This window comes from Lepisosteus platostomus, chromosome 18 (assembly GCF_059453375.1).
Source record: "Lepisosteus platostomus isolate fLepPlt1 chromosome 18, fLepPlt1.hap1, whole genome shotgun sequence".
NCBI lineage: Eukaryota > Metazoa > Chordata > Actinopteri > Semionotiformes > Lepisosteidae > Lepisosteus > Lepisosteus platostomus.
The window spans coordinates 10,970,157-10,997,733 of record NC_142628.1 but is presented as its reverse complement, the minus strand read 5'-3'; the positions used below and the strand labels follow the sequence as shown (position 1 = coordinate 10,997,733).

General features: G+C 37.1%; 1 protein-coding gene and 1 non-coding gene across 8 annotated transcripts; both read left to right on the top strand.

The window, feature by feature from the left end:
• Positions 1-262: 262 nt before the first annotated feature.
• ckap5 (cytoskeleton associated protein 5) lies at positions 263-23,817 on the top strand. 7 transcript variants are annotated; one of them, XM_088611050.1, is made up of 46 exons: positions 263-416; positions 4,128-4,210; positions 4,604-4,797; positions 5,465-5,671; positions 5,874-6,045; positions 6,329-6,461; positions 6,738-6,835; positions 7,188-7,301; positions 7,389-7,493; positions 7,725-7,814; positions 7,983-8,147; positions 8,258-8,386; positions 8,608-8,760; positions 9,038-9,142; positions 9,539-9,649; positions 9,872-9,964; positions 10,051-10,236; positions 10,387-10,481; positions 10,596-10,653; positions 10,814-10,939; positions 11,335-11,468; positions 11,634-11,808; positions 12,197-12,310; positions 12,395-12,523; positions 13,004-13,198; positions 13,381-13,513; positions 13,983-14,083; positions 15,548-15,637; positions 16,322-16,450; positions 16,561-16,710; positions 16,863-17,066; positions 17,316-17,451; positions 17,646-17,839; positions 18,295-18,464; positions 18,677-18,700; positions 18,899-19,072; positions 19,336-19,456; positions 19,552-19,731; positions 20,474-20,661; positions 20,808-20,883; positions 21,022-21,210; positions 21,369-21,506; positions 21,669-21,752; positions 22,276-22,438; positions 22,654-22,805; positions 23,120-23,817. In XM_088611050.1, exons 2-46 carry the CDS (start codon positions 4,154-4,156, stop codon positions 23,360-23,362), a joined length of 6,177 nt encoding a protein of 2,058 aa, XP_088467176.1. In that variant the 5' UTR covers positions 263-416; positions 4,128-4,153; the 3' UTR covers positions 23,363-23,817. The 7 variants fall into 7 exon arrangements, with proteins under 7 accessions (XP_088467176.1, XP_088467178.1, XP_088467175.1 ...); XM_088611052.1 differs by lacking the exon at positions 263-416 and adding an exon at positions 1,699-1,851 and having other exon boundaries at positions 23,123-23,817; XM_088611049.1 differs by lacking the exon at positions 263-416 and adding an exon at positions 1,699-1,851.
• Positions 19,928-20,037, top strand: LOC148645652 (small nucleolar RNA SNORD67). Its single transcript, XR_015928228.1, has one exon. It is a non-coding gene; the product is annotated as a small nucleolar RNA SNORD67 (small nucleolar RNA).
• Positions 23,818-27,577: the final 3,760 nt, after the last annotated feature.

The following is a 27,577-nucleotide window of genomic DNA, read 5'->3' as shown; positions in this document are numbered from 1 at the left end:
ATAAATTCTCAACAGATGAATACAATCATTTAGAGTTCCATTGAAAAACGAACTGATTAAAACAGAGATGTGCCAAAAGCTGGAAGACGAGAAAATCCTCCAAGACCAGGGTTGAGAAACACGCAATTGGCCGAATCCCTCCTCTCCTCCCCCCGAGCCTGCATCGCAGCACAGCGCCAAACCTCAGCTCGGATTCAAAATGGCCAATCACGGTGCAGCGTGCAGGCTTTCGGCTTCAACCAATCAGCGTCGGCCTTGCTGCAACACTGGTATTTTCAAACGGAGGATATCCTACAGCAACAGAGAGGGAGTAACGTACCGTGGTAAAAAGGAAAAGCAGAACGAGCACTTTATTTTTTTTTTAATTTTTAAGCTCCTTTTAAAATATAATATAATCTAAACTGGGCGCTTTGTAGGTAAGATTTTATTTCGTATGTTTTTGTAAACTGTAAAGGAACGTACTCTTTCTTGCGTCTGATGAGATTAGTTATGCGGCGATGCGATGAGCTTTTCTCCTTTAATGAAATATTTTTTGTGTTTGAAAATCGAAGTTTGGAATATACATACGACCTTAAGTACTGGTTTTCATTTAGTCTCCAAAGGGTATAGTCGCGTTAATCTTGAGGGGTATTCGGTTGAGGGAGGCTTTTTTAACAGACCAGACACCCCACTCGCCCTTTCCAAAAACACCCTACCTAAAATTCTCCTTTTCTTACTCGTGTCTGATGTCTTACCCATGTCAGTTCAGTGCCATTCACGACTGAACTGCTCAGGCCTTTGGACTTAACACAGATCTGCTCTCGTTCGTTTTCTAAACGTGTCACGGTTTGGACTTGAGTGTTGGACGTGATTATTTTTTTAATCCCCAGCAATCTCTTGCCCATAAATAAAAGTAAGTTCCTAATGCCCCGATTATTGGTCATAGGGGAAGGTTTTGTTGTAAATATAAACATCTCTGAACTGTACCGTAAAATTCTTTGCGTTTTTAGCGTAGGTACTTTATCTTTGCGTGTCCAAGTGGGTTATTTTGTCAAAAACGTGGTTAATTCAGCAGATTGTGATTCGAGTATTGGAAAAGATTTGTCTAGATTTCCTTCCTATGCAGTTAGTGATAGTTGGCTCATTTGACTCGGGACTTATTGCTAACATTTGCACTCTTAAACTATTTTTAATTTCTAATTCTTCCTTACACCTTCATTTTGTAGACACAAATTGTTTTGATATTGCTTAGTCATGTTTTGTGAAGATGTGGCTTAATTATACACATTTATATACGATTAGTTGACCATTGATAGCCTCAAAGCATGTTCTTCGGCAGTAGCTAGAGAAGGGAGGTGCTTTAAATGATGAATACAGGTTCATCATCTTTGTAAATGGCTGTCGTATGTTAATCCTGATGTCTCTGCAATAAGAAAACTCTTAAACATTAACCACGGTTCTAGGCTCTTGATTTGTAAAGGTTCTGATTTTTTTTGTGTGAGATGGGGGGGACATCAACTCCCTAGAAACGTGAAACTGAGTAGTGGTAGCAGGGATTATTCTTACGGCCAAATCTCGGAAAGTACAATTTGCTCATTTGACATCGCTGCGTTCGAACACTTTTTTTTCTCCCCTTCCCTTTCACCCAGTTGGGTTTAATTACACTGTGCTCTTCCCCTGATTGTGTGCAGTCGCCTTTTTTTAGAGAGCGGAGCGCTGCGCCTGTGGTTTAAATGGTCAGTTCAGGTTGCTCCCTGCTCGCTTGAGCCCCTCCCTCCGAGTCTCCGCCCTCAGAGGCGTTTCAGACCTCGAAGAGTAATGATCACAACTCGGCACTAAAATATCATCACACTGCCCCGCTTAAAAGACAATGTAAGTAGCGAAATCGGATATTATTCATCCAACACCGAGTGCGGTTATTAAATCAAAGCTCCCGTGTTTTGCTGGGCCCAAGGTTTCGCTTCATGCAACTGCGCTTAGCTGGGGTGTTACTGCGTTTTCAGGGCCTGGTAGGCGTTATTGCTTTTGTGTCAAACAATAGCCGGTCTGTTATCCTGTAAACATGCAACGGGGTTGTGCATTTTCGTTCGGGAAGGCTTTTTTTCCCTCTCCTTGAAAGACTATGCTCCGGTTGCTAGGTCGTTGTTTGTGAAAAGGGCTGGGTGCTGTTGTCGATCGTGTTTACGTTGGCTGGGCTCGAAGGCTAGGCAGGGCCCTGTCTGGGCTCTTTCTTCTTTCTCGGGGAGAGATGCTTGCAGAGGGATAAGAGCCATTGAAGGATCAGCTCTTCAAATTCTGCCGACACCGAAATATCTCGATATAATTTCGAAACGGCGAGTGCATTGCGTTGTTTTAAGCGGATACGAGGGACGCCGCAATGTACGTTTTGAGCATCTTCATCATATTGTGACCTTACATCGTTTTTTTTAAAGAGGAAGGTCTGCTGTACATACTGCGTTGTTATACTTGTGCATGGATTTTTGTATGCATTATCTGTGCGAATTTAAATGACTGCCTCAGTTTCTAGTCTGTACATAATACGAAGTGCCCCCGTTTCTCCCAAGTAGGAGCTTTGGTTGAAATTCGCATTTCAAGTACGCCATAAATCAAGAATCAGTCTAGGAAAATTTCTTTGAACAAGGTAAATCAAAAGCGGTGAATATTATATTACTGAATTTGTATATGTGTCTTTAATGACACGTTTTGTATACTTTAACTCATTTACGTCCCAAAATGTCTGGAATCAGAGGTTTCTTGTCGGTTTTTATATATGTCCTGTCCTTATTAACTGATGATGCTTCATTACTACAGTTGCTCAGGTGGACTTCACGTTAAAAGCAATTTAAACCATTTATGTTTAGATCAATATGAAAGTCGAAACTGGAGACCGTTAAGAAGCATTTTGTGTTTATTATATAGTAGATATATCAAAGAATTCTCACTGCTACGTTTCACTCCTGTAAGAAAAACAATTTGGAATGTGTGCATTGGTCTTGAATGTCTGAAAGAATAAGGTCAGTAAGATTTAAAAATCAAGAGATCTTTGGACTTATTTTGAGAAAAGTAATGGTTCGTTTTTTACACATCTGTTACTTTGTCCCATGTAAATTATCCAAGAAGACTGCAATTAGTCAGGAATCTCCTAATCAATTCTGGGTTACATCTTGCACATGCAGAACAATCTGTATGGATAAACATTTTATACAAGTGATTAGTAAATGCAGTCAAAACCTTGCATCAAAATATGGGTTGCAAGATGATTAAATATCCAGCAACATACTTCACAGAATGTTATGTCAGCCTTTTAAGAGTTTGTGGTTGTTGGAGGTCATTGTAACTTTTAATATATGCCATATGTAGTTTTCATCTTTTTTTCTAATTAGTAGCATAGAACAAGCAAGACAACTTGAATGTACTATGGCAACAAGCAATTTGTCAATGAAATATGTTATGCTTGCCAGCTTGTCATGTACAGTGCCAATTGAGTAGTTTTCCTAAAATACTATTAATAGCTTGGATCTGTAATGACATTGTAGCTTCTTTCCAAACTGAAAGAAATTTGTGTTGTACAGCTTGTAAGCTCAATAGCATAAACATCTGGACTTGGAAAACTGTTTTAGGTATATGGATCTGCTTGCTTCCAGCATGGAGAATGTTTCAATTTCTTTCAGAATTTTAATTTATCATGTTTTGAACTTCTGTAGCTCTTGGATTAATGCCAGGTGATAATCTCTAATCATACTGGCTATGTGAAAATAATACATTTTTGTATTAGAACTTGGAGTAAGCCAATATTCACTAGATTGTAATTTTCAACATTATACAACCGATTAGCTGTATGGTGAAGGAGTTTATCACTTATCTGCTGTTTTGGAGCTACACTTGCGTAATAGCTGCCTTGTGCCACCCAGCTGTGTGCTGTACTTCATTGGTTGGGTGAAGTAAAGGACAGGAGACTGCTTAACCCATATGATAGTTACTAAACTGCACTACATTTTTTAAATGTTTGCATTAATTCCCAAAAGTGTATATAACACTTCAAATGAGTTATTGTGATGAAGAAATTATCAACATTGCTTTTTGCTGGACTTCCTGTTCCCGTGCTTGTCAGATTTAGAATGACTAAAGTGTGAAACTTTATTTTTCAGCAAGTCTTAAGTGAGAAAATACTACCATGGGGGATGACAGTGAGTGGATGAAGTTGCCTATTGATCAAAAATGTGAACATAAGGTGATTTGTTTAAGTTTGTTTACTAGTAGCTCATCACTATAGAATATTTAACTGGTTACTTCTAAATTTTAATGTAGCAAAATGGGGTGCACAATGATTAAGGGCTTATGGCATTTTTCTATATGCAGTACTTTTCTCAAGCTTCAGCTTCATCATATTTGTGTATAATTCATAAGTTGAGATATTGTGTATGTTATTCTATTGAAATTTTAACCCACATTGAAATGTAAAAAGTTGGTGTTGGAAATTTGTCCAGAATGAGATGTCAAAGTTCATGCACTTTGCATTTAACTATCTTTTAGTGTAACTAGTTGTGCTAGTCTACAGATGGACTGAATTGACTCAAAAGCTTTTGGAAGTTTTTTTTAATCATAATGCTGCCCTTTTCCCCAGCTTTGGAAAGCAAGATTAAATGGATACGAGGAGGCTGTGAAATTATTTCAGAGAATTGAGGATGAAAAGAGCCCAGAATGGTCCAAATACCTTGGATTGGTAAAGAAATTTGTTACAGACTCAAATGCAGTGGCTCAATTGAAAGGCCTGGAAGCAGCACTTGCCTATATTGAAAATGCTCATGTTGCAGGAAGGTAAGTATCTCATTTCCTTTTTTTAGAGTTTTATTTGGGTGTGATGAAACTGTGTAATTCTTTCATGGCATAAACAAGCTGCTGGATCTTTTTAAAATGTCAAGTTCTCTGATCAGAGGCATACAGTATTTGTCTCCATGTGAAAATGGAGTTTGTAATCTGCTAAAAATAATTGTAAGAAAAACATCAAATCCAGCTACTGTGTGATGTGCCCTGAAATAAAGGGTTTATGTGCATCTATTCCTCAGAAACCTGGGGACTACATTTCAGGTTTTAACTCACAAGAGAGGTTGTTGATGTTATTTTCAGAATCAGGCATAGTATTCTATGGTGGTCTTTTGGCATTGGTCTTTTGCTAGAACCTCCCTTTTTCAGTACCTAGTGCTTTTGTGCAAAGTCTCATGGATATTCCACTGAGCTATGAAGTTCCATTTAAATTTTGTTGATGTGAAATATTTTTAGTGCTTATCCAATACTTTCTCACTGATAATGTTTTCATTTCGTACTTGGTTTCACTCTGGTCACATACAAAATGGACACTTTTTGTATTGTGATGTTTTATGTATTGAACAATTGGTGGTCTTATCGCCTTTATTAAAGTTATATTTAAATGTTTTAACCCTTTATAGAATAAACTTTAAAAAGCTCCCCTGTGTTTTCTTTTTAGAACAACTGGGGAGGTGGTCTCTGGAGTTGTCAGTAAAGTTTTCAACCAGCCCAAAGCTAGGGCTAAAGAACTTGGGACAGAAATCTGCCTGATGTACATTGAGATTGAAAAGGGTGAGGCTGTTCAAGAGGAACTGCTAAAAGGATTGGATAACAAAAATCCTAAGATTATTGTAGCATGTGTTGAAACATTAAGGAAAGCACTTAGGTGAGTATGTTTACTTTTAATTATCCCCATTTAGGTTTTGCATTGCAAGAACTAAACCTCTGAAATTCAGACCTCCTCTGTCTATTGACTAAGTGTGTTTAAAAATGATTGCAACCAATCTGAAGAAAAATCTTCTAGAAACATTTTTAAAGTTAGTCCCTGTTTTAACTTATTTTTTGTATGTTTTTTTTTTCTCCTCTAGCGAATTTGGTTCAAAAATTGTTACCCTGAAGCCAATAATTAAAATATTGCCAAAATTATTTGAATCACGAGAAAAAGCGGTTCGAGACGAGGCCAAAATGTTTGCGGTGGAAATCTATAAGTGGATTCGTGATGCTTTGCGACCACCCCTCCAGAACATTAATTCTGTACAGGTAGGTTTGGAAATTTGTCAAGCCAAATTGGATAAAATGTGTAATGCTAAGTGTCTTGTATTTTGCAAAGAACTACGTGTGACAGTTGCTATCTGGGAAGGAACCCTATTGTAACATGTCTGCCTCAAAGACAATAACTGTTTACAGTTTTATTGTCAAGGTTGCCTTTGTTTACTTCAATATTGCAAGTCCCATTTTGTTAGGATGGTACTGTTGATGCTTTCCTTGAATGGATAGCTTTTTTTCTGAATTACATGAAGTGATTAATGTTCCCCCCCTTCAGCTAAAAGATCTAGAAGAGGAGTGGGTAAAGGTGCCTCCTTCGGCCCCAAAACAGTCCAGATTCCTTCGCTCCCAACAGGATCTGAAAGTAAAGTTTGAACAGCAGCAGGCAGCAGGTGCAGATGAAGTTGATGGTAAGATTGTAGTAGTTTTGTGCTGCTGGCTTTTGTAATGTTTCCTTAATTCTCTTTGGGGTGTGGTACATTTATTAATTCTGTCAAGTTTTGAATTATAGAACTGGATAAAGGGATACGCAGACTGTTTTATATTTATAGGCCTGTATTGTGTACATCAAGCAGATATAAACGTAATAATGAATTAGTTCCTTGTCTGGGAAAATTTTTGAAATGAAGTATTTGTGTCATGCTAAAGGTGTATTGTATCTTACCTTTGGCCTTTTTTATTTTTAGGAGATGATGAAGAATCTGCCCCTCAGGTTGATCCTTATGAGCTACTTGAAGCAGTGGAGATCCTTTCAAAATTACCTAAAGATTTTTATGAGAAGATTGTAAGTTAATAATTTTAAACATCACATTTTTATATGAAGCTGACTGCACATTATTGGTTTAAAATGAGCATAAAGAAGATAATTCTAATATGTAACTGTTCATGAGAAAGTTTAAAAGTATTGGAACAAATTGAGCAATTCAGCTCACTGTTAACCATGAGAGAAAGCAAAATTGCATGTTTGTTGTGAAATGCTGAAAGAAAATGTATGTACTTGTTACTTTTGGTTACATGAATCATGAGATCTGGGTAAGATGTTGAATTTACTTAGTGTGTAGATGAGGTCTCTTAATTTTTTTTTTTGTGTAAAATGCAATGTATCTGATTTTCTCATTCTGTTTTCTTATCTCTAGGAGGCAAAGAAATGGCAAGAGAGGAAAGAGGCTTTGGAAGCCTTAGAGGTCTTAACAAAAAATCCCAAAATAGAAAATGGAGACTTTGGGGATGTGGTCAGAGCACTTAAAAAGGTAAGAATTGTGCTTTAATTATGATACTAAAATTTTAGTGAGAAATATGACAATGCTTATGGTTTTTTTTTTGCTTACATTTTGTAGGTTATTGGAAAGGACACAAATGTCATGCTTGTTGCATTAGCAGCAAAATGTCTTGCTGCGCTGGCCAGTGGTCTCAGAAAGAAATTTGGGACATATGCAGGCCATGTAAGTTTATTTTCCCAATGTTCTTGAGTTACAGCTTCTTGCTCAGGATTACCACCCTGCTTTGTGTTTATGGCTATTGCTAAGACGATTAGGTATTAACTCAGTGTTCGGTTTCTTAAGATCATAACTTTTATTTCGTCAACTTAAAAGGTATCAAGAAACTAGCTGATGGATTGTTTAATGGGACTAAAACATAATTAATCAATAAATGGGACTGTTTAAATTTTCAAGGTGGTGCCAACAATTTTAGAAAAGTTCAAAGAGAAGAAGCCTCAGGTGGTACAGGCATTACAGGAGGCCATTGATGCAGTGTTCCTTACTGTAAGTATCAGACCTTTTTCCCAGATGTAATTCAAATTCTAAGTTTTGCAAATCCCTTCATGCACTTATTTTTGCAGACTTTTGGTTCTTATGATTATAAACGTATGTTCTAAACTGTTGGTAATTTCTATTGGTATAGATTGCTCACTTTTTCTTTCCATTTTATAGACGACTCTGCAGAATGTCAGTGAAGATGTACTGGCCGTGATGGACAATAAAAATCCTTCAATTAAGCAGCAGGCATCTTTATTTCTTGCAAGAAGCTTTCGACACTGCACCCCTTCTACACTGCCAAAAGGTCTCTTGAAACCATTTTGTGCTGCACTTCTTAAGGTATTGTGTACAGCGAGGCATGCTTAATGAATTCATAATGAACTGTTAAAGTGCCCAGTCAAATTAAGTCAGTGTCCAAAATGTAATACAAATATTTTCTTGTGGTGCAGCAAATTAATGATTCAGCTCCAGAAGTAAGGGATGCTGCTTTTGAAGCTCTTGGTACAGCAATGAAAGTAGTTGGAGAGAAAGCTGTGAATCCATTTTTGACAGATGTTGACAAGCTCAAACTTGACAAGGTAAGCAGTGAATTCAAAATAGTTTAATAGATTAACAGTTGAGTTTAGAAGCTCAGGAGTTCTTGCTGGTATTTCTTTGTGACTTGAGGAAAAAAGAGCACACAGTGTAAGAATTGATTTGTCTTTGTCACCTCATAATTGTACATTTGTCTAATTTTGGCCAGCCCCATTGCTTAGAAGTGGTTATTTTTAAAGACTGCAGTAATGCCTTTTTTTAATAGATTAAAGAGTGTGCTGAGAAGGTAGAATTGGCAGGTGGGAAGAAAAGTGCAGGAGGAACAGAGAAGAAGGAGAAACCTGTTGCAAAGCCAGAGCCAGCAGCTGAAGCACCTGCAAAGTCAGCAGCGCCTTCCAAAAAGGCACCTATTTCCAAGGTAAGGAGCAAAGAGTAGGGGCAGCATGTTTCCCACACTTGGCTTTTGCAACATTTTTCAGTTTTTTTAGTCTTGGTGAGGGATGAGGATAAACTTACACAAGTCCTGTCATAGCCAGAATTCATTCAGATCACCAGATGCATTCATCCCTCGTATGCATGTTTAAGTCCTGTTTTTTTTTCTTTTTTTATACTGAGTGAATGCTGTAGTCATACTTTTCTGATGTGCTCTGAGAGTATTGTATAGTAGTTTCCTTACTTTTTTTTTTCCCCCCAAGGGTACTGGGCCTCCCAAGAAGGGAAAACCTGCAGCAGCAGCTGCTGCTGGTGTGAAGGGAAAGAAAGCAACAGAGACAAAAGAAGTAGTGGAGGCTGAACTCTCTGTAAGTAAAAATGCTGTTATCCACTGGTTGGACATTTTGAAATGAAGAGATGCACTTCAATTTTCTGATGGCATAAACTTGCTCACAGGCTACATCTATTGGAAACATTGGGCTCAGGGTACCACTGCTATTTAAATACAGATTCCAAGTAGTGCTCTATACAGAACTTTTCACCAAGTAGCTGTTAGCTTCCTGAGCAAACATTATGGGCGCTAGATGTCATTTGTAGGGATGCAGGTTTTGTGAAGGGGCAGTGATTCCCACTCGCGAGATTGATTTCCTGCTTGTAGGTCCATTTATAAAGGTTGAGGCACTATTATGTTTCAGGTGGAAACACCTCAAATTTCATCAAACATTTGGTCACATTTGAGTCACTCTGGCTTCTGTTTTTGACAGATTGAAGTTTGTGAAGAGAAAGCTGCTGTTGTGCTTCCTGCTTCTTGTATGCAGCTTTTGGACAGTGGTAACTGGAAAGAGAGACTGGCCAGTATGGAGGAATTTCAGAGGGTAAGGCTGAACCCCCCCCCCGTCTTAAACTTTCTTGACTGAGGTTTAGAGACAGTGTAATGTGCATTTTTAAGTTTTATTTCCATAGCCTATCATTTTCCACAACCCACATTTATATATTTGGGCCTTTTACGCATTTTTGGCAGTGTCTTCAATGGTCAGTTTTATTTTTAGAATATCTGTAAAATACACTCTGCAGAGTATTTTCTTGTTTATTTTCAGGCTGTAGAGCAGATGGACAGAAATGAAATGCCCTGTCAGGCTCTGGTAAGGATGCTGGCAAAGAAACCAGGCTGGAAGGAGACAAACTTTCAGGTATTTCGTGTTCTGTAATTGTAAACACCAATAAAACAATGGAACTTTTAGTGTTGTTTCCTAATAATTTATATTTTGATTTGTAGGTGATGCAGATGAAGCTGCACATTGTTGGACTGGTTGCTCAAAAGGGGGTTTTCTCTAAAACCTCTGCTTTTGTTGTCCTTGACGGCTTAGTGGATAAAATAGGTGATGTGAAATGTGGCGCTAAATCTAAAGAGGCCCTCACTGCAATAGGAGAGGCTTGCTCTTTGCCGTGGACTGCTGAACAGGTCAGTGCTGCTGATGAGATTTTAAAGTACTATTGGTATTTACATGTAGACTATATGCTGACTGCTATGTAAAGTACACTTTTTAAACCTAAAATTTGTGATACAAATTAATACAAGTGTATTATGAATTAAACCAATCAAATGTTGCAGGTTGTCTCATTGGCATTTGCACAGAAGAATCCTAAAAACCAAGCTGAAACTTTGAACTGGTTGGCAAATGCAATGAAGGAATTTGGTTTTGGAGGGTAAGTTGAAATCCATTTTAATCATAGTTCCTGTATATACTGTATGGGGAAAAAATAATTTGAGTGCTTTAGCTGTCAAGTTTGAGCTACAGCGAGCTTTATTTTTTTTTGCAGAATAAATGTCAAAGCTTTTATTAATAATGTGAAGACCGCTTTGGGTGCAACAAATCCTGTAAGTATATCCAGTTTTTAGTATGACTTGAGAAAAATAATTCTCAATACCCACATTGTTATGGACTTTGACTAGTACACAGGTTATAAATAAAATTTTTCACTTTAACCAATGAGTATGTTTTTAGCTTCTGAGCAGCACACTAAATTCTTTTCTCCAGGCTGTAAGAACAGCTGCCATCTCCCTGCTTGGAGTGATGTACTTGTACATGGGAGCACCTCTACGAATGTTTTTTGAAGATGAGAAGCCCGCCTTACTAGCACAGATCGATGCAGAATTTGAAAAAGTAAGATACTTTTTAATTTAATGAATGCATCAAATAGTGTTCTGAAGTTCAATTGTTTCTCGGCATCTGGAAAGTGTAAGAGTTTTCCTATTATACTGAATATAATATTGATGCAGTAGATCATTCAGCAACCATATAATCTGCCTTTCAACATTTTCTTGCAGTTATGGATCAATCCAGCAAAACTGTAGTAAATACGGTCATTATTTCATTTCTCATTGGGTATTGTAATGTCCTCTGTATTAAATAGGCTTTGGTAATGTATACTGTTCAGTACCGTTTCTGTAAGTTTATTTCTCAAAGAGGTTAGAATACAAGCTTTTCTGCACTTTATTCCAAGCTTTTTTCTTAATTGGTTTCATTGTCCACCTGGTCATTGAGTTATCTTTCTGCAGATGCAGGGCCAGTCACCGCCAGCACCCTTTAGGGGAACTAAAAAGGGAGGAGAGGAAGAGGTGGAGGAGAAGGAAGAGCAGGAAGAGGAAGGTGGAAACGATATCATGGACCTTTTGCCAAGATCGGACATATGGTTTGTTTTTTTATTTCGGGAATGTTATGAAACACTATAGTGTTACTCCTTCATAATTTTTATTATTTGTGAAGGTCTTTTATACAAAATTAAATTTCTCGGTTTTAAGGGTCTCGAATTGTGACTGTATAAAGGAGTGATTTCCTCCCTGATGTTTTTTTTTAGTGACAAGATTACTTCAGAGCTGGTGTCCAAGATTGGGGATAAAAACTGGAAAATCCGAAAGGAAGGGCTTGATGAATTGGCAGCAGTGCTTAATGAGGCCAAATTTATTCAGCCAAATATCGGAGAGCTTCCTATTGCGCTTAAAGGCCGCCTTAATGACTCCAATAAGATCCTGGTATGGTTTCTAAACTTTTTGTTTATATATAATGATAGTAGTTCAGGTGGTTATATATATATAATATATATATATATAATGATAGTAGTTCAGTAGTTCATGTGTAGGCTGCAAAGGAACAAGTAATAGGTTTATTCCATGCTGAAAAGAAAGAAAGCACAACATTTCAGCCTTCGAGCCGCCTTCAGGTGGCTCCTGAAGAAGGCTCCACGGCCGAAACGGTTTTCTTTCTTCTCTCTCTGGAATAAACCTATTACTTGCTCCTTATATATAATGATAATGTGTAACACGATGCAAAGGGTTTTAGCAAGCATTTAAAAGGGAGTCGAAATCTTTACCTTGCATTAGTGATCAAGAATATTGAGTTCTGCGCACTTTTCTTATGCAGGTGCAACAGACATTAACTATTCTACAGCAGATGGCTACAGCCTTGGGCCCAGGCCTCAAACAGCATGTAAAAAGTCTGGGAATCTCCATTATCACTGTGCTTGGGGACAGTAAGGTACGCATTTTATTGAAACACTTGTTTGTTAAAGCAAGCTAAGCTATAGATTTAGGATCTTTTGTGACTAACTTGGTCTTTTAGAGCAATGTTAGAGCTGCTGCCCTGACAACACTCAATGCATGGGTGGAACAAACTGGCATGAAGGAGTGGCTGGAGGGAGAGGATCTGTCTGAGGAGCTGAAGAAGGAAAACCCATTTTTAAGGCAGGAGGTATGAACAGCTGTGAAATACATGTTTAGTATAGTTTTCCTGGATTTATAACTTTTGCATTTTGTTCATTTAACAACACAAATCCCCTTTCAAGATCTGTGAATTTTCAAAAAACAGTTGAGCAGTTTTTTAAATAAAGCTATTACAATTTATGTAATAAGCTATTACATGGGGGGGGAAAAAGAAAACCAAAATAGTTGGAAATGTGCACTTTAATGTCTATTTGGGTTTTGAAGATTTGAACTGCTGTCACATTTCCACAGAATATAATGAGTATATTTTCTCTGATTTTCAGTGTATTGTAGTAATTTGGATGTAAGTGCCCAGACCATGGTGAGAGTCATGATTGTTACTATGGATCCTGTCCTCAGTTGTGAAAACTAAATGATTTTTTAAAAAGACCACATGATATTTGGCTTGCATGACAAAGGCAGAAGTGTTCTGAAAAATGACATGTAATGTGTTGGTGCCCTTTTACAGGTATTGGGTTGGCTGGCAGAGAAGCTTCCAACACTGCGCACTGTTTCACCAGACCTAATGTTTTGCGTGCCCTACCTTTATGCCTGTCTTGAAGACCGAAATGGAGATGTAAGAAAGAAAGCTCAAGATGCTCTTCCAACATTCATGATGCATCTTGGATATGAGAAGATGCTGAAAGCAACAGGCAAATTAAAGGTACTAAAATAATAACCCAGGTATTGATTCAGTCTGTGTAATGCATACTGCTGAAACCTAATGGTGAATGACTGTTGGGTAGTTGATTATTTCTATCAGTGCACTTTTAAGCTAGAACCACTCAGTGTAATGATGACATTAGTTCTACTCAGACTGTATCCCTAATGTATTATTTTTCCAAGACTGCTTCCAAGGACCAGGTTGTAGGCATGCTTGAAAAGGCAAGGGCCATCATGCCAGCCAAGCCAGCTGCTCCTGCAAAAGCTGGACCTTCCAAATCAGGAGGCACAGCTCCAGCTGCAAAACAAGCTGCAGGTTAGTTCACATACTGTTACAGATATGGAAGGCACACTGACATCTTTGTGGTGACGCTACATTTCTAAAAAAGAATTAGTCATCAAGGCAGATTGTGAAAATCATGTGGTTAAAGTATCATTTCAGGTTAAGGTTGAAAATAGTGATCCTTTTACCCTTTTCTAAGGGGCATTGTTACAATACTGCACTTGACTGCAGCCTGACACAAAACGTGTCACAAATCTAGCTTGTTTTGCTTTCAGTATTGGCCACACTACTAGCCTATAAGTTTTACAGTTGACTCCCAATGGCCTCCTTTGATCAGTCCTACTAATGAACATTTCTTTGGCATAAACCATGTCTGTTTAATAATATATCAGAAGAAAGATAGCTGGTTGCAGCAACAATGGTTTATTTTGATGCTATACAAAAAAAGTTTTAATAAAATATAATGTACTAACTTAATATGCTAACTGTTTATCATTGCTAGGTCCCACTAAACCTCAGTCTGTCAGTGATGATTCTGGGATCGGTATTGCTGATTCTAAACCTGATTCAAAAAAGACCAAGCCAGCAGCTGTCAAAGGGAAGGTAAGTAACTCACGGGCTTCATAAAAATCAGTTGTCTCTTTAATTTATTATAATTATGAATTTATTATTGTTGTTTACTATCAAACTTCAGCAAATACAATTCACATGTACCTATAACTTTTTTCTAGGTAGTACTTTAAAGTATTTTGTAATTGGCTGTTTGAAACATTGTATTAGTTTTTAAATTACATTATTAGTCAACTACCGCCTTCACAGTCTATAATCTTGTCAACTACACCTGCTTGTCCTCTTAGATCTGAGTTTCATTTTCCCTGTTGCTTATGTGACTCAATTTGTAGCTAAAATGAGGGCCTACCTAGGTTTCTAACTATTCTTATGCACTGAAATGTGGCGTACCTGTATATTTAATTAAGATGCAATTATACTTGATCTCTACCTTAAAGTAATTAAGTCCTATTGGCCTATTCCCGATTTTTTTTTTTAACGAAAGTTCTTTAATAGGCAGTTGCAAATCAATTGCGCTAATGAACATTCCGGTTGTGGATTTAGATAACGTACTAAGTTTTCAACTCAGGGTCACTTAACAAATGCTACGCATTCAGTAGATTTATTTGCTCCTATCAATAGCTGAAAGTTTATTTCAGGTTCTTTGGTGTTGAAATTAAACTCTTGAGTGAACGAAGCCTTAGCATTATTTCTGGCTTGCATTAGGAATGTCAGAAATACATTTCCCATCTCACAGAGCAAGGATTTTTCTGGCAACATCAGATTTTTAATTTTTTTTAACGAGATTAGAAAAATATAAAGCTTTACTGAGGTATCGTCTTAGGTACTGTAAATAGGCTTAAGTTTGTCTTGGATTCTATGCCTCACGTGCCATCTATAAATACTCTGCTTCAGGATATAACTTCCGCCCTGTGTAAATTGTATTCACTTCACTTCCTATGAATGGTTTTTAATGTGCTCCTGTATACATAAGGACCTGAGTAGTCTAGCTTTAGGACTTAGTGCATGAGAATAGTTCTCCAATTAATCTGAGATCTGTGTGTGAGCCTTTTATTCAGGTCCACCAGATGTTTTGTTGGAATTCTTAATGTGTAATTGTTCTGATTTGATTACGAGGTTTACTGTGGGGTTTTTTCTTGTTTTATTCATGTACTGTTGCATAGCAGCACATCTTTGTCAAAGCTTAAGACATTTTCAGTGAATCTGTGTGCGCAGTGCCCTGAATTTTGTTTTCCATCACTTACAAGTGAGTGACATTTAAGCAGTCTGTTTTCACGTTTTTCAGATGGGATACTTCTTCCTTTTAGGAAAACAAATTTATCTCTGCATTATCTGTTTTGAGCAGAACTGTGACTCCTAGTCAAGGGATTACCCAATACTATACTTAATCCCTGAAAGCTTCCTTGTATGATCTTTACAAATGAAACCCCATAATTTCTGAAAGAAGGAATAATGATTTTTTGGTTCATCAGCAAATGGTCATTTTTTTGTTGGTAGAAAGCTTCGCAAGATGTCAATGATTCAATGGAAAAGGATAATAGTCTCAATAAACCTAACAGACAATCAAAAGGAAAGCCAAGTAAACAGGTACAAATTTCAGTTTCAAGGAAGGACTGCATAGTCTTACATCACTTCTTGCATGATAATGCTTGTAGTTTTCATAGGGCTCTCACGGGGAATTAACATCTCAAAGGGGGTGAGCACATCTTTTTTTAGAATTTATTTTAGACTGAGGTTGGAGCACTCCTTAACGTTCACTTATCTAGGCACTAGCTTGCACATCGTAGCCCAGGACTACATAGGCAATGTAAAAAGAAAAGACATTGCCTGCCTCATTTCACTTCCCCTTCTAGGACTGGAGTTCCCAAGTGGCAGTGCACTGATAGTTCATCAGTAGCATCACTGAGGGTAGGGATGGTAGTAGTTAGCCAGGTATTCAGCTCCCAGTGCAAGAAACCATAACCTCCTCCGTACCTGGATACGTAGGGTGCCTACAGGCTTGTGGTAACATTGGTCAGGGATTTACCAGGTCTCCAATCAGTGCCTATCCTCCTGTATACCACTGTATGGCCTGTGTAGAATCACAGGTGAGGGGGGATTAGTCAGAGGAGCATTTCTGCAGTTCATTCACTGTTTACAGGGCATTATTTATTGCACGGGTGAGGTGTAAAAACATAATTGATTCCACTTTGCAAAGATGTAACACTTGTTCTTTCAATTTTTACAGAAAGTGCATTGCTTCATCCAGTTCACTTTTCTGTTTCTTTCCAGGCTGCTGCTGGGAAAAAGGCTCCAGTGGTGAAGCCTAATGTCAAAGAAGAGGATGACAAGTCTGGCCCCATGTTCATTTTGGTCCCCAATGGAAAAGAGCAGAGAATAAAAGAGGAGAAAGGACTCAAGGTAAAGTTAATTTGTTACACTTGGCAAAAATGTAAAGTGCATTTGATTATTGTATTTCTCTTGTTGATCGTAGCAGAACAAAGTGTAAAAAACAGTATTTTTCTATGTAGATTTTGAAATGGAACTTCATCACTCCTCGAGATGAATATGTTGAGCAGTTGAAAACTCAGATGGCCACCTGTCTTGCAAAATGGCTTCAAGATGAGTTGTACCATTTTGACTTCCAGCACCACATCAAAGCTTTGTCAGCTATGATTGAGGTACGTCTTATTGTTGTGTCTATATTAATAAAACTAGTTGCTGTTCCTATTTGAATGTATTTTTATCAATGTTCTGCAATTTAATTACATGAGTCTGTCTTTTTTCTACTGTAATACAATGTGAATGTCAGTTGCTTGTCTTGATTTTACAGCACATGGAAGAGGAAAAAGATGCTACAATAGGTTGTCTGGACCTGATTCTGAAATGGTTTACTCTGCGATTCTTTGACACAAACACCAGTGTTCTGATGAAGGCACTGGAGTACCTGAAGCTACTTTTTGCTATGCTCAGCAGGGAGAACTATCACCTTACAGAATATGAGGCTTCTTCTTTTGTCCCGTACCTAATACTCAAAGTACGTGTCCCTTTTCATTTTTTTAATTGAATGTGGAACAAACTGAAAGAATATAATGGATGCAGATTGCCATGTGCACATTACTTGGATTTGATAAATTTGTCCAAGTGAAAAGTTTCTAAGAATATGAAGTGTTTTTTAATAGAGAATATTATCCCTGATGACGTGCACAATGGTCTAAGTCATCAGTCTTGCACAACAGAACATCTTTTCATTTAATTTTCCATTTATTTTTATGGTTTCCCAAAGGTTGGAGAATCAAAGGATGTGGTTCGTAAAGATGTGCGTGCCATCCTCAACATGTTGTGTAAGGTTTATCCTGCCAGCAAAGTCTTCACATTTTTAATGGAGGGGACAAAGTCAAAGAATTCGAAGCAGAGAGCTGGTACGTTTGTGGGATGTCATTAATGGGGTTGTGCTAGAACCTTACATGTTGGCATGTAGAAAACTAGTTTGTTTCGGTTCCCCTCCTTCAAAAAATGAAGAAATATTTGGGAACATTTCAATTTTTATAAAAATGTAAAGTTTTACATTTTTGTTGTTTCCCATAAGACTGACACATTTTCCACTCTCCCGCAGAATGTTTGGAGGAATTGGGCTGTTTAGTTGAATCGTATGGGATGAATGTTTGCCAACCTACACCAGCAAAAGCACTTAAAGAAATTGCAGTCCATATTGGTGATCGGGATACCTCTGTCCGCAATGCTGCGCTCAACACTGTGGTTGCTGTGTATAATGTTTGTGGAGAACAGGTTTTCAAACTGATTGGAAATGTAAGTAGTATGGGTGAGCTCAATGAAAGCAAATTCTCCCTCTGTGTGTGTTTTACTTTGCTGTTGCATATTTTCTAGTCCCCTGTGAAAATCAATGTATTTTAACTTGCACGTTGAATAATTTGTAAAAATGTTGCTAGCCTTTAAAATTGAAATTATACTTAAAAAAAATTCTGCACTTTGAATATTGCAAAATCTGTGGTCTGTGTGAAAGCAACCTGGTGGCTTTTTAAAAGGAACTATTCATTGCTGTTCCAACTTTGAAGTTCTGCCATTTGTAAATGGGTCAGCAGTAAATATCAAATGGTTGTGAAGTGTCAGTTGCTTTGAAAATTGCATTATTTACAACAAGAAATGTAATTCAGATTTGATCTGTGTATTGGCTTCTCCCGAATTTCAATACCCATGCATAGGTATCCAGTCCTGAGATTTTTTTTCCCGCTGAAATTTCACAGCTTTCAGAAAAGGAAATGAGTATGTTAGAAGAGAGAATAAAACGCTCTGCCAAGAAAGCCCCTCCACCCGTGAAGCAAGTGGAGGAGAAGCCCCAGAGACCACAACCAGGAAATCCAAACGCGAGTTTAATGCGGAAGCCACCCCAAGATGAAGTACCTTCAAAATTAAAGTATGTGAAAGTTCTTTTTTTGCTTGGGAGTTTGAAGACACCACTGTAAATCTTTATACTTCTTGCTTTTACATATAAACATCTGAGGGTCTGTGCTTGTGCTGTTAAAAACGTTCCTCATATACGTGCTTTTTATAACTGCATGACTTTCAATCCTAAACTTATTCTTTTAAGTGTGCTTTCTGACTTCTTTCACTGCTTTCCATGGACAGAATTATGTATCGTACATATAGAATGTAAGTATAAAAATTCAGATAAAATTTCTTATTTCCTTACATATTTGTAAAAATGAAGCTGGCTTAAATGTAACAATGGCATTAGGGTTTTTGTTCCAACAGGAGTTAATTCTTTAAGCCCACTAGAGTATTTTTTAGTCTTTGTATTTTTTTTGTAATTGTATTATGACTACAAATAAGTATTTTTTTCCTTAATAGTCAAGCACGAACTCAGAATGCACATCCTGAACAGTCTGCTCCTTCAGTTCCTAAAGAGTTCCAGCTAGATCTCGATGTCATTGAAAACGATCACACAAGAGTCAGTGAGCTACCTGACTTGGTACAGCATAAACTGGATGAGCTTTTAGAGCCAGTCATGATACCAGAGCCCAAGTAAGTTATATCTCAATCTTTTTTGTGAAGTGTAAAATCTATATGGAAGACAAGTATGTAATGTACTTTTTCCCTGGGAGAATTATTTCATAAAGAATTCATTGGCATGTTTCTTGAATGGTGATGATGGCTATAGTGACTTTTAAATAATTCAGTTTTCCTGGAAGGTTAGTTTTTTTTCATAGTTCTTTTCAATGGATTGACAGTCTGTCAGATTAGGTCGATATTTTTCCAGGTAACTCAGCTTTTGTTTCTTTCTGTAGGGTTCGTGCTGTTTCCCCACATTTTGATGACCTGCACAGTAGTACAGCCTCCACTATTAATTTTGTCATCTCACAAGTAGCAAGTGGAGACATAAACACAAGCATTCAGGCTTTGGCACAGGTATACTGGGTTCATTTTCATTAGGATCTGTGTGTAAATGTACATCTCAATATCCCTTTCAGTTTGTTTATTAATCTCTCTGTTTTAATCCCAAGATTGATGAGGTGTTGAGGCAAGAGGATAAGGCAGAAGCAATGTCGGGGCACATTGATCAGTTCCTGATTGCAACGTTTATGCAGCTTCGTCTGATCTACAACACACACATGGCTGATGAGAGACAGGATAAGGAAGACATTGTCAAACTGTACAGCTGCATAATTGGGAATATGCTTTCAGTAAGTGCTGGAATGATGTGCTGCATATATGTTCATATAGACATGATTTCATTCCTCAAACTTCTTTTACTCTTTTGGGTTGGCTGGATTTTTGCAACTGGATTTGTCAGTTTAAGTTTTATAGTGACCAGCTTTTTTATAACTTTCCTATACTGCCACAGGATTTTTTTCATTCTTTACTTTTGGGATCATTGTATGCAAGAGTGATGAGTTGCACCAGCTGTTGGAGCAGCTTTGCAGTGGCAGAGCAGCTTCAATCAGATTCCTGATGACAAGCCCATGTGCACAGGGGCCATCTGACTTGCATACAGTTGAATTCATTGTAATATCTGAATCCAAATCCAGTCATCTGAAATGTCATTTGTAACCTCTTATTTCAATTGGCTATTAAAAAAATTACTCAAGTTACTCAGCAACTCTTGGGACCTGGGTTCAGTTATAGGCCAGGGCAGCCTTCTTTGTGGAATTGGCACATTCCTGTGGCGTTTTGCCAGATGCTCTGGTTTTCTTCCAACATGATACTAGTTTAATGGTCTTCTGTCTGTATGTCTTGTTTGATGGACAGAACCTGTCAAGGGTATCCTTGCACCCTTCCTAGATATAAGTAACTTTGAGAATAGATAAATCAACATGAACCCACTTTTAGTTATTTCCTATGAAAATGTGGAGATGAAGTTAAAGGTACCCAAATGAATTCTGTGCACAGAAGAACAAATGTTTGCTTGTCTTCTGCCTTTTTTAGCTGTTCTACATGGAGAGTTTGGCTCGGGAAGCATCGATGGGTGTTCTAAAGGACCTGATGCATGGGCTGATCACACTGATGTTGGATACTCGAGTGGAAGACTTAGAAGATGGACAGCAACTTATTAGATCGGTGAACTTGCTGGTTGTGAAAGTTTTGGAGAAGTCGGATCAGACCAACATTCTGAGGTAATTTCGTCTTCCTCATTTGTTTGTAATAGTGCTTCATATCTTGAATAATTTAGCACCGTTGCTCAGACATTGTTATTTTGAGGTTTTATGACGTGATTAAAATTTAGATGTGTGAAGTGTTTTTCATTTGCTTTTTTTGGTAGTGCACTCCTTGTACTGCTACAGGACAGTCTCCTTGCTACAGCAAGTTCTCCAAAGTTTTCAGAACTTGTGATGAAGGTAATTCAAATTTTCAATATCAGACTGACTTTGTACATGTTGCCAAGTGGATTGTTTTCCCTTCAACTTTAGATTTAATAAAAGATGCATGCACATTTATAATGTCTTCTAATTTTTACCTTGTGTTATGGTCCACAGTGCTTGTGGCGTATGATTCGACTCCTTCCAGAGACCATCAATAACATAAATCTGGACAGAATCCTGTTAGATGTTCACAATTTCATGAAAATCTTCCCCAAAGAGAAGCTGAAGCAACTAAAAAGTGATGTTCCTCACCGAACCCTAAAAACACTGTTACACACTTTGTGCCGATTAACTGGATCAAAGGTATGCTTTTAAATTCTTTTCCATCTAAGTCATTAAGAAATCCTAGATTTTAGCAGTTATCTAGAATTCCTACAAAGCATAGGTGCTAAAATGTTGCAGAGCTGTGATTTTTAATGTCTTCACATTTTTTCACGATCAATTTTTTTCCCCATGTACAGATCTTGGATCACCTGACCATGATTGAAAACAAGAATGAATCTGAACTGGAAGTACATCTTAGGCGGGTTGTGAAACACTCCATTGATCCTTCCAACACAAAGTCGGAAAAGGATACTGAGAAAGGAGCCATCAGAGCAGTGCGTTCATTAAGGGCTCAGAGCATTTGCATTTACTTTTTATCTTCTAAAATTAAATCTTGCTCTCACTAATAAATAAAAACATTGCTCAAAACCTGAATTTCATTAATCTTAAATATAAATCAGCTCATTTTCTTGTGTGCTTTTTCTGTTTGCTTGTAGGACGAAAAGATGTCTAAAGCAAAAGTAAGTGATATACTGTCAGAAATTTTTAAGAAGATTGGTTCCAAGGAAAATACAAAAGAGGTAATGTTTTATTTGGTCTTCTCATTGTGTGATAGCTGTGGTACTGAATTTTTGAACATTTTCTACAAATGATTATACAACAATATATGGTTTGATCTCTGCCTGGGCAAAACAGCTTAAATGTTTTCCAGTTGTGAATTCAGCAATTTGATAACTTTCTAGGTTGAAAATCTTGAACTTGAATTATAGGAAATATTAGAATCCGATCATTACATGTTAAGTACAGGTTTGGTTCACTGGCATTCAGTTGAGTAGAAGTTCCTTTTTTCTTTGATCTAATCATTAAAAGGAGTTAGTGATTGTTAAATTCTCAATTTAGCAAGAAATGCAGTACAAAAACTAAACATATTGGAATGCTCTTGCTGCTTTTTTGCACATTTCATTAAACTGATTTTTGTCTTGCGGTCTTTGGATAGTATTCTGTCAGAATCTCAAAGGGAGTTTTCTTTTACTTCCTTGCTTGTTCTGCTTTTGTGAATGTTTATTATTTCCAGAATCTGTAACTTGGTTATTTCGTTTACAGGGGCTCACAGAACTTTATGAATACAAGCAGAAGTACTCTGATGCAGATATTGAGCCTTTCTTGAAAAACACCTCTCAGTTCTTCCAGAGTTATGTTGAAAGAGGCCTCCGCATGATAGAGTCTGAACGGGAGGGTAAGGGAAGAATTCAGACTTCAAATACAGGTATTACTTTTGATGCAAAGGACACAATGCAAGTTTAAATCTTATGAGGGGGAAGCAAGCCTTTTATCCATGTCCAATTTTAAAACTTCACCTTTGAGAATTACTATTGATAGCATATAGCTTAAATCACTGTTTTCCATTGCTTTCCTTATTGGTTTAACACATTTAATATAACTTTGCTAGGTTTTCTTACCTTGCTGTTGCATGTTTCTCAGGAATTCCTCAACACAGTACAGAAACTACTACATATGTGCCAACCTCAAGTTCTGTACCTGCAAATACAAATGGCGAGGAAGTTAAGCCAGCTGTGTATTTGGAGAGGTTAAAAATACTAAGACAGCGTCATGGACTGGAGAATAATTCTAAGGTATTGTTGTACTTTATTGAAATGTTTTGGGTTTCTCAGTTCTTATAGCACAATAAATCTCAATGCTCAAAGTATTAAAATGGCTTCATTAAGGTGCTACAGTGTTTGTCATATTTGTTTTCTCAATGAGAACAACACTTCTCCCAAGTGCATATCAAAGACTGTGGCTTGGCTAAATTCTTCAAATCAGTAAGCTTATAGTAACCACACAATGCATCAACCTCCTTAAGTTATTTAATTTGCTCTTTACCTCTCTTCCACATTTCAATGTGTAACAAGACATCCTTAGTCCCTTCTCTCTTTGTCCATGGCAGCAGCAGGAAGAGAGGCCTCCTTTGACATCTCTGCTCTCCAAACCAACAGTACCCACAGTCGCTTCCTCCACAGACATGCTTCACAGTAAGCTTTCGCAGCTGAAGGAATCTCGGGAGCACTATCATCAGGAACTGGAGTCCAACCAATCGCATGTGCAGAGTGGAATGGGCAGCACTACCACCGCCGCTAACCTTGATGACTTGAAAAAGAGGCTAGAAAGAATAAAGAGCAATCGCAAATAAAACTACCTTCAGCCTCACTCTCAGTTGAAGTAAATTTCTTCATAGATATTGGCTCCTTTTTTGGGCCTAAGTGTATAAACCGTTTTCATGTATAATAAGTGGACTTTTTTTGTTAAGTATTGTGGCACAAACTATTTGTATATACTTTAGGCTTCCTAACCACTTGAGCATTTGAAAGTCATGTTCTAGAATTAGTGTACAGTTTCTCTGTGCATACTGCTGTAATATGTGTACTCTGTCTCTTTTTAGTAGTTTCAGAATTCGTAGGCGGTTGTCTAATTTGTTTTAAACTTGTCAGTTCTGTTTGCTTGCTTTTCTTTTTTTAAGAAGTTATACTTGTAAAACTTGAAGCATTGATTCTTTTACAGAATCATGACGCATGGCATGAAGTAATACGTTTTGTAAATAAAGGTTGCATTATCTTAATTAAAACTATTAAATAGTATTGTACTGTTTGACTCTGTAGTATTGCAGCAGATTCTTCCATTATGTTTGTCCAATCTGTTAAACTCTAATACAGTAATCTGAAATACTTCACCTATAGTGAAACAAAGCAAGAAAGGTCACTTTCACAAGGATGGCCGAGTGGTCACCTGAAGTTGAACATTTTTCCTGGGATCATTTTAAAACATTTCACATGCTTTGTTTTGCAATTACTAGCACACAATAAGAGCTATACAGTATAGGATTGCTCAGGTCCCCAAATGTAGGGTAAAGAAATCTAGTAATTGAGCCTAGCAGAAAACCAAGTATCCAAACAGAAGTGTAACATTTAGTACAAAAACATTTCAACACTTCAAATTGAGCTCATTTCCAACTTGCAGTAGGTGTTCATCCTTTTTTACATTTTTTATTTTGCACAAGATACTGCTGTATTTAAATGGCGAAGAAATACAAACTACAATGACTACAGTATAGGCCTAAATGGCAAACTGTTGGCATTTCCTTTTAGAAAAATACTGGGAATGTAATTGCTTTTGAGTTTCTTCAAATAAATTGGTTTGTCTTGGTAAACAGTTTGCCTAAATGTCTAAAAATCTGTCATTTTTAGCAGTATAAAGCTATGTAATAAAATATATGGAAGTTATTTACATTTTTATTGTACAGTCCCATTGTACAGATGCGATTGTGATAAGTTTAAATCTGCCACTGGGATATTTGTAAGTTTGAACCTTTAGTGTATGAATGTGTGATCATAATGTTTCATGCAAGAATAAACGTTCTTACAAATTAGTTGCCTCTGGTAGTGTACAGCAAACACCTGACAGCAGTGGGTTCCAGTCCTGGCTCTGGGCACAACTGTTACCTGGTTTGTATTCTAGCTATGCTTTGAATTTTTGAACTTCTTGTGAACTTTTCTGTAGTGTTTCCTCAGTTTTAAAAATATCCTCAGGAGTACAGTTTTCAGTATCTTTAACCTACACCACTTTGCTTACTTTTGTTTCTGAATAAGTTCTTAATTGTGATTAATGTATGATGGTCTCGGGTAGGAAAGATGAAATTAAATTTCCTTCTGCAGAGGTCCAAGATCCTTGAATGAATACAGTTCTGCAACTCAGTTTGGTGCAAGGCTCATAGGCATTACACATTTCATCTGACTATTAATTAGCATAAAGCTAAAATGAATGTGTACTCAAATATAAAGCTCACAGCTTTTCATTGGTGATTAAGATCTTAGCTGCAGCAAAAAACTAAAACGATTTCCCCAGGAATAGGGTTGGGAACCATTGCAGTTCAAAACAGTGACCTATTAAAAGCACACGTGACAGTGGTTAGCATTACTTTCTGCAGTGCTGGGGCCCTGAGTTCAGTTCCTGCTGTGCTATCTGTATGGAGTTTATATGTTCTCCCCTGTGTTTGCATGGGATTTTGTCAAGTGCTCTGGTTTCCTCCCAAAGACCAAAGAGATACTGGTGGGTTAATTAGCTTCTAGGAAAGAAGTGGTGTGAGTAACTACAGCTAAAAGTTAGCAACTACTGTTACACACTGGTCTGAGTGTGTCCTGTCCAGAGTGCATCCTACTTAGCGCCCATTGCTTGCCAGTACTGCCTCTGAACCTCTATGACCCTGAATGAATTTAACAGCAGAAATGAGTGTTTGGAAGGCAGTGCTGGAATAAAACTCTTGAGAGATGGAACATCTCCTTCAATGCTTCAAACCTCTTTTACAAATTAAAGTCAGAGATAAACTATTTTTGGTATTAATCAGCTGCTACTTGAAAATAGTCTTTACATCCTGCATGAGTCAGTTACATTTTTCATTTTGGCCCCCCATTAAATTGTAGTATAGAGAGTCTTCAGTTTAACTTGCAGATTAACTGAAAACAGATTTTCAAAGAAGAAATGCTGAGCTATATGGCCCTGGATTCATTTAATGATCTCAAGTAGTTTAGGAGCAGAGAGGAGGAACATGAGTGATGTAATGTGATTCAGGTGTACAAACAGGTGTCTAATTAGCATCTGCAATTGCTGAAGTCCTGATAGCTTTTCTTTTTCATCTGGAAGTTTCCTGGTTTGTCTCTTAATTCTTTATTTTATTTATTACTTTTCAAATATGATTTGTCAAATTCAGCCGTTTGAATTTCATGGCAGATATTTAAATGATATTTAATTTGCAGTGCCTTTAAGCTGGTAAAAAATAAAGGATCTTGATTTTCAAGAAAACAATATGCAGGCAAGTACACAACTTTATTCTTTAAACATTAGTAATGCTTTAAAACATATTCAACATAATGTGCCCCAAATATAGATTTGATTACAGAGTTTTTAATATGGTTTTAATAAGCATTTGTGAGCATTATTCATACAGTTGTTTAGTAAAACTGGAAAGAGTGCTTAGAATTTGTCTATAAATATACATAAAGCAGTTGTCACTAATTTGTAACTGTAGTTGCACCAATGCGATTAATGTGAAAAATGCTTGCATTATAAAAGTTTAATCATTGGGAGGCAGAAAAAAAATATTTTTCTTTCAAAAGAGCTGTTCTTCATGAGACCTGTGAGTTTCTGTAACAAAAAGCAGCATGGAAACTGTTACAGAGCAGTCTTAATCTCCTATGCCAAAGACAAATCTTATTTAATGAGGCAAAACAGAGCAGATAATGAGCACAAAACGCATCACTAGGTTTTCACATAGAGAAAGTTCTCTGCTTCAAAATGGCAAATGAACCTTTTGTTTCACCTTTAGAGATCAGGCAGTCTATCCCTTGCTCATAACAGTTGTACTTGAAGCAATACAAAAATGTTTACAATTCTAAGATAATGTTGGTTTGCTGATTCAAAATATATCTTTGTTCTTGATCAAATCACACACAGTTATGGAAAATAAATATGGAATTATTAGGACAAAGTAGGTGTATCATGTAAAGTACATGATAGAGTATACAGTATTCAGTTTAGAAATTAAATTTTGCCTATGATGTTTTGGTAACATGGCACATGTAAACCTGTGTAAAACTATGTAAAGAAAATTGAGGACACAGAGTCCTTCAGAAGATCCTGAAAAAAACATTAATGAGGCATACTATGGGTTTACATAGTTGCTGAGAAAATTGAACAGCAATCACGCATTTTGGATGACTAATCGTTTTTCACTGATTAAATTGTAGAGTATGTGAAACAAGCTGTCCTGTCAAGCTTGGTTTAAAGCTACAGTATTTTAGATGTACTAATATCAAATTACTTAACAGGTTCATTTGATGTTGTATAGTTTATTAATGTAATTCGGATTGTATAACCATGTTTATATGTCTCTTATTTATTTCCAGGGCTATTTTCCCAGTCATTATGACAGCTTGTAAATATAAATTAAAATAGCTGGCTAAACTGACTAAAATGACAGTAAGGGACTTTTTTATGTATGTACAGGTTTTCTTCTATCCAGGTATTGTAGTCAGATTTGGCAAGTGTTTGAATTTTCTATGGAGCAAATGGAACGTTTTTTTTTTGGGGGGGTCAATAACATTGTAAGAGACAAAAAACATTTGGTAATTTAATGAAAAGGGCAGTCATCAAGTTACCAAACCACCTTAGTGTACAGTTACAATTGTCAGTAATGCTTCTTTTTTGTCCCCTTCAGGTCCTTGGAAACTCAAGTACTGACGTTTCTCGTAGTGCTTACAGGTAGGAATGTGGTTAATATGTTTTCCTGTCGCACTCTGCTTATTCCTTTGCTTTACTGAGATGGCTGTGTTTAAGGGAAAGGAGTATGTTTTGA